General features: G+C 33.3%; 1 protein-coding gene across 2 annotated transcripts in view; it reads left to right on the forward strand.

Annotated features, from left to right (window-relative positions):
- The window catches only part of Tbc1d32 (TBC1 domain family member 32), a 301,835-nt gene that overhangs the window by 132,323 nt on the left and 156,528 nt on the right, over positions 1–12,984 (forward strand). For both annotated transcript variants that reach the window (XM_047558656.1, XM_047558654.1), the window contains exons 15-16: positions 4,732–4,874; positions 7,679–7,806. In XM_047558656.1, coding sequence (XP_047414612.1) covers positions 4,732–4,874; positions 7,679–7,806 — 271 coding nt within the window. The remainder of the gene's footprint in view (positions 1–4,731; positions 4,875–7,678; positions 7,807–12,984) is intronic.

The following is a 12,984-nucleotide window of genomic DNA, read 5'->3' on the forward strand; positions in this document are numbered from 1 at the left end:
ATGGTGGCATAAATTGTGAGAGGAACTCAAATGAATCACACACAAAAAAATGGTTTGGACTATATATTAGTTCTTTAATATGTCAACCATGTGTGTTATATAATTATAATAGCCCATTGATATTTTTTAATTGAGACATATTTGTATATCTTTATGGCATCCATTATGATAATACATATATACAATGTGAAATAATCAAATCTGGGTAATAAACATTTCTATCTCTTCATCTGTGAATGTGTAGAGAATTCCATAGTCTTCTAGTCACTTTGAAATATATCATAGATTGATATAACTAATAGATATGCTAATGAAGAACCAATGTAATTCCTCTGCTCTGTGTTTCGATGCCCTTTATTGAACTTCTTTTATTCTTCCCCTCATTCTACTTCCCAGCCTCTAGTGACTATTATTCCATTCTTCTGTGAGATTGACTTAATATTTAATGTTGCACATGACAGGATTTTCTTCTTTTTTTATGGCTACATAGTATTCCATTGTGTAGATATACTGCATTTTCTTTACCCATTTATCTAGTGAAAGACCTTTGGGTTGATTTCATATTTCATATTTTGGTTATTGTGAATAGCGCTGTAGTAAACATGGGAACGCAGATATCTTTTTGTTATAATTAATTTAATCCCTTTTGGGTATTTATCCAGCATTGGAATTGCTGGATATGGTAGTTCTTTTTATTTTTTAAGGAGTATCTATATTGTTTTTCATAATGGCTGTACTAACATTCCCATCATCAGTTTATAAGAACTCCCTTTCCTCTACATCCTCTCTAGCATTGTTTCCTGTTTATAACTATTCTAACTGGTGTGAAATGATAGATATTCTGTCATGGTTTTGATTCACATTTATCTGATGATTAGTGAAATTGAGCATTTTTTCATGTATTCATTCAACCTGTTGATTGTAACAGTGATGCTCAGACTCTTTTCTGCTTACAGCATTTACATGTACAAAATACCTCTTCCTATTACCCTGTTACATCTTCCTACAACATACTGCTCTTCCTTTATAATAAAAGTTATCCTTCTTTCTTATAATTACTTGTTGATATTTTGGTTATCATCTAGAGGACTTTTTTAAAATCTGGTTTTCTAGTTTTTTTTATTATTCACACATATTAATTAATGGGGTTCACTGTGACATTTCCATTCATGCATATATCATGTTTGATAATACCCACCCTCCCTTCTGCCCTTCCATCTTCTCAGAAGTCCCTCTTTTTCTTTCAGGTTATATGTTTTTCATTTCCACATATGAGAGAAAACATTTGTCATTCTGCATCTGTTTACTTTGTTCACATAACATCTTTCTGTTCTCTCAGTTTTCTCATAAATGACAGGATTTCTTTCTTTTCTATGTCTGAGTAATATTCCATTGTGCATATGGTTTGGATATAAGACATCTCCCAAAAGCTCCTGTGTTAACACAGGAATGTTTAGAGGTGAAATAACTGGAGTATGAGAGCTGTAACCTAATCAGTTCATCCTAGTTTAAGTGGACTAACTGGTTGGTAACTGAATGTGGTTGGGGCTTGACTGGAGAAGATGAGTCACTGGGTATCGCTGCATGTCCTGCATGGACAAGGGAAAGGGTTCCTATAGGAGGGATGGGCTGGCTGTGAAATAAGAGCTAATAAAATTTATTTATCATAAATAATGACAGGAGACAGAATTATCTTTGAAGCAGGGGCATGACTGATTGAGTGGTCCATAAGGGACTGGCTCTAACAAAGGAAGGAGCTCTTGCTTGGTTTATTTATAGTGGTACAGATCAAAAGGGAGCTGGTAGGAATTTCTTCTGTGAAAAACAGGATAAGGGGTGGAGGTAAGCCATTTGGCTCTAACGGATTATTCCCATATCCAGGGCTTGCATTAACTAATCAGGCAAAAGTAGATCATGCCGTGTTAACACTAACTATGCGCCACCTCTTGGCTCAACGCCAGGTGCCATCTTAGGGTTACCCAAACATGTCTTCTGCACATATATATATTTAAAATTGTTATATCTTGTTGATGAATTGTTCCCCTCATCAGTATTGACCAATATTCGTCAGTAATGACCTTCGTCATCACTTCTGATTTTGTCTTAACTTCTCTTTTTTGTAGATAATTATAGCTGCTCCTGCTTGCTTTCAGATTCCATTTGCTTGCAATATCTCTTTCCATTCTTTTACTTTTGGTTTGTGAATGCCTTTTAAGGTGAGGTGAGTTTCTTGGAGTTAGCATATTATTGGATCTTGTTTTTTAACCTAGTCAGTGTCTTTTATTATCAAATTAAGATCATTAACATTTAGGGTTATTGTTGAAAGGTGTGTAGTTGTTCCTGGTGTTTTGTTGATATTCTTTTTGTTTTGAATATTCTAAGTTCTTTTCTTCTCCCTATTAATCTTTGTCATTTGATAGTTTACTATATCAATAATGTTTGTTTCTTTTCTCTTTCACTTGCGTGTCTCTTCTTTAAGAAAGATTTTTTTTCTTTTCATGATTGTGCTTCTTCCTTTTGGCAGTAGAGTAGTAGAGTACCCTTAAATATTTTCTGTGATGCTGGTCTAGTGTTGGTGAATTCCCATAGTGGGTTTAAAAAAAACAATTTTTTTTTTTTTTTTTTTTTTTGTGGTAGTGGGAATTGAACCGAAGGATACTTTACCACTGAGCCACACCCCCAGCCCTTTTTTATTCTTTATTTTGATTCAGGGTGTTGCTGAGTTGCCAAGGCTAACCTTGATTTTGTGATCTCCTATCTCAGCCTTCCAGACCACTGGAATTACAGATGTGTCACCAAATCCACATGAATTCCCTTAGTTTATGTTTATCTCAAATGTTCTTGATTTCTATTTCAATTTTGAAGGATATCCTTGCTGGGTATAGTAATCTTGGCTTTTTTTTTTTTTTTTTTTCTTTCAGAACTTTAAATATATCATTCCATGCCCTCTTGACCTTTAGAGTTTCTGATGAAAAATCTAGTATTCTAATGGATTTGACTTTAAAGGTGTTGGTGCTTCTTTCTTTCAGCTTTTGACACTTTTTCTTTCTTCTATACTTTTGGCAATTTAACTATAATGTGGGTGGAGAGGTTCTTTTCTGGTTATGTCTGTTTAGGATTCTAAATGATTCCTGTATCTGAGGTCCATGTCTTTTTCACAATTTGGAAATTTTTTTGCTATTATTGCATTGAATAGGTAACCTGTGTTCTCATCTTCTCCCTCTTCTATGCAGATTATACAGATGTTTGATCTTTTAATTGTGAACAAATCTTGTATTTTTCCTTCATTCTTTTTTTTCTGTATTGCTGTCTGAATATATTATTTTGGCAAGTTGTCTTCAAGCTCTGATTTGCTTGATTCAGTCTGTTATTGATACTTTCAATCAAAATTTTTTCTTATTTTTTGAGTTTTTTGTTTCCAAGATTTATGTTGTTTGTTTTCAAAAAATCTATTTCTGTATTCATATTCCGTGTTGTCTTCCTTAATGCATGGTACTATTTATTTGTATTCTCTTGAATTCCATTGAGCTTCTTAAAGATGATTTTTTTGAATTCTTCGTCCAAACTTTCATTGACTTAGATACCTTTGGAGTCTTTACTATGGAGTGGTGAACTTTAGAACTTTAGGAACTATTGTGTTATCTTTTTTTTTTCTTTCAAATATATAATGTACCAGTTTAAGTCTGCTACATGTTCTTATAATATCCCAGGCTTCTTTTATGATAAAAAGTATCCTTTGTTTGTTTGTTATAATTACTTGTTAATATTTTGGTTTGCCATCTAGAGGACTATTTTTTGTCTTATTCACAACTGTGTACAGTGCTTTGTATAGTGTCTGGTATTTATCAGACACTCAATAAGTAGTAGATGATTGGATAAATGCATGTATGGTCATAAGGTGGTTAGTGATACTGCTCACTGCAAAGAAGCTTTCTCATCAACAGTTGTTTGAAAAAAAATCATTCAGCTTTACTTTTTCATTTTATTTTTGTCAGGTATCAACTTGAAGTCAGCATACTCCTGGTGTATTGACCTCTGTGACGAAAATTAAGTTTCTTAGCTTTAGTACTGTATCTTTCTAGGACAGTCTTACATTATATGCTGTTGTGGGGAAATTGGATATTTGAAAATATGTTGGTTTATGAAATAAAAATCATGATTAAGTTATTATTCCTGTGTTTCATTTATGTGTTTTATTCATATTTTTAAAAAATCTTAACTCTTGCTTTCATTGTTTTTGTGGTAAGGCAAGAGATTTACTAGTCTTCATGAAAATTCATTAAAGTTTCTCTTCTCTTCTCATCTGTCTTTTGTTCATGGTCTTGTCTTAATGAGTCTCATTTAATTATCTACTAGGCTCAATATCTGAATACATTATTTAAGGAAAAAAATAAAAAGTGAATATAAGTAAGTGTTTCCTAGATAGAGAAAAGTTCTGAGCCATCTTCAATATCAAGCATTGATTTAATGTCACACTGTGAATGATCTTACATTCTTTTCTTGTGACATATTTTTTGTCATATGCTTGTTTTTTTTATTAACTTGAAAGTATACTAAGCTAATTGAAATCTTAATTTTTAGGTTATAATTTGGTATTACATTGAGTTGTGGAATTTTTAAAGTATTACTTTTGATATTGAGCTTTTTGGAAGAACAATAGCTAATATATAAAAAGTATTAAGTATCTAATGTTTTATGTTTTGATTTATCAAAATACTTCTTGTTTATCAGAGAATTATTCTCCTGCAAGTATGGTGACTGAAGTTCTACGGATACTCTGTGATCAAAAAGAATGTGCAGTTGAATGCTTATATAACAGCACTGTGGTAGAGACACTTCTCCAGCCTGTTCATAATTTAATGAAAGGATCTGAGGTTGGTATTAGTCACTAAAGACAAAAGGTGTCCCTAAGCTGAATATTTGTAAATATTCAGTGAGGCTTTTTTTTGATATATTTGAAATATTTTATTACACTCTCTTTGTAAATATGAATGTATTTTGTGTTGTTACAGATTTTTATTTGTTAAATCATAGTTTATGCAGTTGCTTGATTTAATAGTTTTTAAAAGGTGGGGAAATGTGCATACATCTTAATTTTTTTCTAGTCATACTTGCTAGTATTGATGCAAAGAACTTAGATTTTTTTTCTATTAAGAAGCTATTTGTCTTACAAATCTAATAAATCTTGTGACTGTCTTATTATTTGCTTTAATGGCAATTTTATAGCCTTTGGAAATATGATTATTTTCCTGAAGGGTTAATTCTATTTTATGGTAAGTAGAACTAGTATTACCTTAGAAAGAAAGCCTATATATAATTCCAGTGCTGAACATAGGTATGTGTCTTTACAGTTTGCAATGTATGCTCCCTTACATTGTATATTTTGTCACAACTGAGACTGAAGGAAGTGACTTGCTCAAGGTCAGGCAGTTAACAAGCAGAGCTGGTGCCCTTTCTAGTCATACTGTCTGCCCAATGTGTCCCGCTACTTCTATGACTTAAGCTTTAAATGACTTTTAGAGTGCATCAATAGACTAAAAATGGTTTTGCCTTTTCAGTAGTGTTTTGCCAGATTCATCTCCCTCTTACACCCACACCTCAGTGGGTTGTCACGTATTTACCTGCTTATTGGTTTTTCTGGATAAATGTAAAAAATGTTAACTTGGTATTTACCAAGTTTTTTTGTGTGTGTTTTTGTCCCCCGTTTTCTTCCGTTTATACTAGTTATAATAATCCACTTGCATATTCTGTATGAGGTTATCATAGCTTCCTATCTTTGTATGCTTTTTCCTTACCTTGGAAAATTTTAAACTTGATCCACATGTAAAATTCCTCTCTGTAGGTGAGATATCATCTCTGAATCTCCCAACTAAGGTATTTGTTTTCTGTATTCCCATGTTATATACTGCTGTGATTGTACTTACATTTGACTATATTCTTGTTAGCAGGACCAGTCCTCTGGCACAATTAGTATCTAATTGAAGACTTTGAGAATCACCCAGTTACTACTATGTTATTGCTTTGCTCTTCATACTGAAAAATATAGACATGAATAAGACATGTTTATTGACTTTAAGAACTATATTCTCATAGGTGAGGCAGAGCTCTGAACAAAAAATAAAAAATATATAAAAGAAGGAAAGGAATTAGTGCATCCAAAATTTGTACTCATGGAATGAAAGGGGATAGACAGTTTAAGAGGCAGGGGCAAGCAGTCAACTTTGACAGGACATGATGAATCCTCTTGAAGTACAGAGTGGGAACTAGACAAAGTGATACTTTTAATACCATAGCTAATGGGTTTCTACCAACAAATTTTAACCCTATCTGCCAACATACTTATTTATACCAAAAATTCTTTTGTCAGGAGTTGAAGTTATTTGATGTTTGCCAAGAATGGTAAAATAAGAGTTCTATGCTGTAGATTAAAGATGTTTTAAAATGATCTCATAGGAAAGTTCATCAGATTATCCCTCTGTAAAAATATGTACCATAGTTTATAATCTAAAAACTGTTTAGATTTTAGATTTTCCTTCCTTCCTTTCTTTCCCCCACTCCCCTGCTCAGCCATCTTCATTGCTTTCTGCCTGCCTTCACATTAACCTGGACATGGATTTTTAAATTTTTTCCCTCCAGAAATATTTCTCTCTTTGTCTAAAGTCTACAAATAAAGATCTAAACATTTAAAAAAGTATATATATTTAAAATGAGGAAAGAAAGGTCTAAAGAATAAGTATATGTGCAGAGAGAATGCATATGTTCTTATAGCTAGGTATATATAAAATGAGAGACTGTCTATACAAACATGTATTAGAGAACAAAAGTACTCTAGGTGAAGTCGTCCAAGAAAGATATTTAATATGAAAAGTAAGACTAAGTTTAATTGGGTAGATATTTCTGTTTATTTTTAGGGAATATACCAAACTCATCATTTGATAAGCAAACCTACCAAATTTATTAGTTGTGACATACATATTTTTAAATTTATTGTAGAGAATGACATTGACATCCATGAAAGTACAAGGAAATTATAAGCAGAACTTGCAAAGAACAGAAATTATTGTGGATGGACTCTAAAGCATTAATATAGTTATCCAGATTTTGTTATTTGTTTTGTGCTATTTTGCTGCTTTGGCAAAGGCATTTTACTGTTAACATTTAAAGGAAATGGAGTGAACATGGTTCTGGTTTGTTTTCTGCCCAGGTGACATTCCTGGCAATTGGCTGACCCATGAACTGGCTGTCTCTACTCAGATTTACATTTCTGACTCAATAAGTGTGTGAAGGGATGATATTTTTTAGATAGGGTGACATTTTCTTAGATTTGTATGTAATATAATTATATTGGATATTCAGGAACCCAGTGGGTGAGAATTATAGGGCAAAGTGGAAATAGAGAAAACTAACAATGTTTGTTAACCAGAATTACATACAAAACATAACAGGAGTATCTATTTTCAATAACTGGTTTGGGTGAAAAACCTGAATTTATTTGCCTCATCAGCTATGCTGGTAAAAGAATGTAATCTAATGATACATTTAATTCAGTCATATTATTTTCACAGTCAAATCATTAATTTTTTTTATTGTTGTGGTAATATAGCTTTACTAGACTACAAACCACCTTCAATCTGTCATAAAATTATACTATTTGTCTTGTTATCTTTTTAATATATAGACAGCTCCAAATTGCTCTGAAACAGCTTTAATTCATATAGCTGATATCTTGGCAAGAATCGCTTCTGTAGAAGAAGGACTCATTTTACTTCTTTATGGCGAAAATGTGAATTCTTCTGAGGAAGAAAGGTATGTACCTACATTTTAAATCTGTATGATTGTTGCAGGCATGGTTAGGTTTCATAATCAGCACTAATAATGTGCTGATCTTTAATATGATCTTTTTTTCCACCTGAGAATAGGAATCTTTACTGCAGATGGAATCTTCCTCCCCTTCTCATATGCTCCCTGGGACTTCCTATTACATACATCCAGAGCCACTCATGACTGGTTTAAGTCAAATCAAAGGTGCACAAAGGAGAAACTATTTTTTCTCTTCCTTCTCTACAGTGACCTAGTTCTAACTTTTTAGATAACGAGTGGTCACCTTTTGGTGTTTAGGCTTCTGGACTTTGTACATATGATGATATGATGAATCAGACACACATACATACAAATGTGTACTTTTATCTCCTCTTTACAAAATGTATTATATACATTACACTGCAATCTGATATTTTATATGTAATCATGAGCATTTTCCTGAGTACAGAATGGAACATTTGTAATAGCTGCATTATACATTTTTAAAATTTTATTGTAATTTATTCAAATGTTTCCCCTGTTAATTGACATAAGGTTGTGTCTAGGAGAGTTTGCCTACATAAATAATACTGTAGTAAGTGTTTTTTTATTCCTTACCCTGTATACATAGTGATTACATTAATTGATTTAAGGATGTCAATAGCCTTATCTACCTAGAAAAAGTCCCACTTGGTTTTGGTGAATAATGGTTTTTGTTTTTTTTTTCCACTTTTTTTAAAATTGTAAACAAATGGGATACATGTTGTTTCTCTGTTTGTACATGGCGTAAAGGCATACCATTTGTGTAATCATAATCATAAATTCACATAGGGTAATGTTGTTTGATTCATTCTGTTATTTTTTCCCTTCCCCCCATCCCTCCTACCCCTCTTTTCCCTCTAAACAGTCCTTCCTTCCTCCATTCTTGCCCCCTTACTTAACCCTAACTCTAACCCTAACACTAACCCCTCCCACCCCCCATTATGTGTCATCATCCACTTATTAGTGATATCATTCATCCTTTGGTTTTTTGAGATTGGCTTACCTCACTTAGCATGATATTCTCCAATTTCATCCATTTGCCTGCAAATGCCATAATTTCATCATTCTTTATGGCTGAGTAATATTCCATTGTATATATATATATACACCACAGTTTCTTTATCCATTCATCAATTGAAGGACATCTAGGTTGGTTCCACAATCTGGCTATTGTGAATTGAGCAGCTATGAACATTGATGTGGCTATGTCTCTGTAGTATGCTGATTTTAAGTCCTTTGGGTATAAGCCAAGGAGTGGGATAGTTGGGTCAAATGGTGGTTCCATTCCAAGTTTTCTAAGGAATCTCCACACTACTTTCCAGAGTGACTACACTAATTTGCAACCCCACCAGCAATGTATGAGTGTACCTTTCTCCCCACATCCTCGCCAACACCCGTTGCTTGTATTCTTGATAATTGCCATTCAAATTGGGGTGAGATGGAATCTTAGGGTAGTTTTGATTTGCATTTCTCTTATTACTAGAGATAGTGAACATTTTTTCATATATCTGTTGATTGCTTGTAGGTCTTCTTCTGTGAAGTGTCTGTTCATTTCCTTAGCCCATTTGTCGATTGGATTATTTGCATTCTTGGTGTTGAGTTTTTTGAGTTCTTTATAGATTCTGGAGATTAGTGCTCTATCTGAAGTATGTTTGGCAAAGATTTTCTCCCACTCTGTAAGCTCTTTCTTCACATTGCTGATAGTTTCCTTTGCTGAGAAAAAGCTTTTTAGTTTGAATCTATCCCAGTTATTGATTCTTGCTTTTATTTCTTGTGCTATGGGAGTCCTGTTGAGGAAGTCTGGTCCTAAGCCGACATGTTGAAGCTCTGGACCTATTTTTTCTTCTATAAGATGCAGGGTCTCTGGTCTGATTCCGAGGTCCTTAATCCATTTTGAGTTTAGTTTCGTGCATGACGAGAGATACGGGTTTAGTTTCATTCTGTTGCATATGGATTTCCAATTCTCCCAGCACCATTTGTTGAAGAGGCTATCTTTTCTCCATTGCATAATTTTGGCCCCTTTGTCTAGTATGAGAAAATTATATTTATTTGGGTTTGTGTCCGTGTCCTCTTTTCTGTACCATTGATCTACCTGTCTAATTTGGTACCAATACCATGCTGTTTTTGTTACTATTGCTTTGTAGTATATTTGAAGTTCTGGTATTGCAATACCCCCTGCTTCATTTTTCCTGCGAAGAATTGCTTTAGCTATTCTGGGTTTTTTATTCTTCCAGATGAATTTCATAATTTTTTGCTCTATTTCTGTAAGGTACGTCATTGGGATTTTAATTGGAATTGCATTGAATCTGTATAGCACTTTTGGTAGTATGGCCATTTTGACAATATTAATTCTGCCTATCCAAGAACATGGGAGATCTTTCCATCTTCTAAGGTGTTCTTTAATTTCTTTCTTTAGTGTTCTGTAGTTCTCATTGTAGAGGTCTTTCACCTCTTTTGTGAGATTGATTCCCAAGTATTTTATTTTTTTTCGAGGCTATTGTGAATGGGGTAGTTTTCCTAAGTTCTCTTTCTGAAGATTAATCACTTATGTATAAAAATGCATTAGATTTATGAGCATTGATCTTATATCCCGCTACTTTACTAAATTCACTTATGAGTTCTAAGTGTTTTCTGGTGGAATTTCCTGGTTCCTCTAAGTATATAATCATATCATCAGCAAATAGGGATAGTTTGAGTTCTTCTTTGCCTATTTGTATCTCTTTAATTTCTTTGGTTTGTCTAATTGCTCTGGCTAGAGTTTCAAGGATGATATTGAATAGGTGGTGAAAGAGGGCATCCCTGCCTTATTCCAGATTTTAGGGGGGATGCTTTCAGTTTTTCACCATTTAGAATGATATTAGCCATGTGCTTAGCATACATGGCCTTTACAATGTTAAGGAATGTTCCCACTATCCCTATTTTTTCTAGTGTTTTGAGCATGAAGGGGTGCTGTATTTTATCAAATGCTTTTTCTGCATCTATTGAAATAATCATGTGATTTTTGACTTTAAGTCTGTTGATATGGTGACTGACATTTATTGATTTCCGGATGTTGAACCAACCTTGCATCCCTGGGATGAAACCCACTTGATCATGGTGCACTATCTTTTTAATATGTTTTTGTATGCGATTTGCTAAAATTTTGTTAAGAATTTTTGCGTCGATGTTCATTAAGGATATTGGTCTAAAATTTTCTTTCCTCGTTGTGTCTCTGTCTAGTTTAGGTATCAGGGTGATATTGGCTTCATAGAATGAGTTTGGGAGAGTTCCCTCCTCTTCTATTTCACGGAATACTTTGAAAAGTATTGGAATGAGCTCTTCATTAAAGGTTTTATAGATCTTGGCTGAGAACCCATCAGGTTCTGGAATTTTCTTTGTTGGTAGGCTTTTGATGACTTCTTTTATTTCATTACTTGAAATTGGTCTATTTAAATTGTGTATGTCCTCCTCGTTCAGTTTAGGCAATTCATATGTCTCTAGAAACTTGTTGATATCTTCGAAATTTTCTATTTTGTTGGAGTATAGATTTTCAAAATAGCTTCTAATTATGTTTTGTATTTCAATCGTGTCTGTTGTGATATTTCCTTTTTCATTCCGAATTTTGGTGATTTAGATTTTCTTTCGTCTTCTCTTTGTTAGTGTGGCTAAAGGTTTATCAATTTTTTTTATTTTTTTGAAGAACCAACTATTTATTTTGTCAATTTTTTGTATTGTTTCTTTTATTTCTATTTCATTGATTTGAGCTCTGAGTTTAACTATTTCCTGTCTTCTACTACTTTTGTTGTTGGTCTGTTCTTTTTCTAGGGCTTTGAGGTGTAGTGTTAGGTCGTTTATTTGTTGAGTTTTACTTCTTTTATTGAATGTGCTCCATGAAATAAATTTTCCTCTAAGTACTGCTTTCATAGTGTCCCAGAGATTTTGATATGATGTTTCTTTGTTCTCATTGACCTCTAAGAATTTTTTAATTTCCTTCCTAATATCTTCTGTTATCCATTCATCATACAATAGCATATTGTTTAATCTCCAGGTGTTGGAGTAGTTTCTGTTTTTTACTCTTTCATTTATTTCTAACTTCAATCCATTATGATCTGATAGAATACAAGGTAGTGTCTCTGTCTCCTTGTATTTGCTAGCATTAGCTTTGTGGTATAATATGTGATCTATTTTAGAGAAGGATCCATGTGCTGCTGAGAAGAAAGTGTATTCGCTCTTGGTTGGATGGTATATTCTATAAATGTCCTTTAAGTCTAAATTATTGATTGTGTTATTGAGATCTATGGTTTCTTTGTTCAATTTTTGTTTGGAAGATCTGTCCAGTGGTGAGAGAGGCGTGTTAAAATCGCCTAGTATTATTGTGTTATGGTATATTTGGTTTCTGAAATTGAGAAGGATTTGTTTGATATACGTGGATGAGCCACTGTTTGGGGCATAGATGTTTATGATTGTTGTGTCTTGCTGATTTATGCTTCCCTTAAGCAATATGAAATGTCCTTATTTATCCCTTCTGACCAACTTTAACTTGAAGTCCACATTATGTGAAATGAGGATGGATACTCCAGCTGTTTTGCTGAGTCCATGTGCATGGTATGTTTTTCCCCATCCTTTCACCTTTAGTCTATGGGTATCTCTTTCTATGAGGTGAGTCTCTTGCAGGCAACATATTGTTGGATCTTTCTTTTTAATTCAATCTGCCAGTCTATGTCTTTTGATTGATGAATTCAGGCCATTAACATTCAGGGTTATTATTGAGATATGATTTGTATTCTCAGTCATTTGGTTCATTTTTTAAATTTTATTTATTTATTTATTTATTTTTTTGACACAACTTGGTTCCTCCTTTATTTGACAGTTCCTTTAGGATAATTCCTCCCTTTGCTGATTTGCTTCTTTGTGTTTTATCTCTTCCTCATGGAATATTTTGCTGAGAATTTTCTGTAATGCTGGCTTTCTTTTTGTAAATTCTTTTAGCTTTTGTTTATCATGGAAGGATTTTATTTCATCGTCAAATTTGAAGGTAAGTTTTGCTGGGTATAAGATTCTTGGTTGGCATCCATTTTCTTTCAGGGCTTGAAAAATGTTGTTCCAGGCCCTTCTAGCTTTTAGGGTCTGGATTGAAAAATCTGCTGATATCCGTATTGGTTT

The sequence above is a fragment of the Sciurus carolinensis genome, chromosome 7, assembly GCF_902686445.1.
Source record: "Sciurus carolinensis chromosome 7, mSciCar1.2, whole genome shotgun sequence".
Lineage (NCBI taxonomy): Eukaryota > Metazoa > Chordata > Mammalia > Rodentia > Sciuridae > Sciurus > Sciurus carolinensis.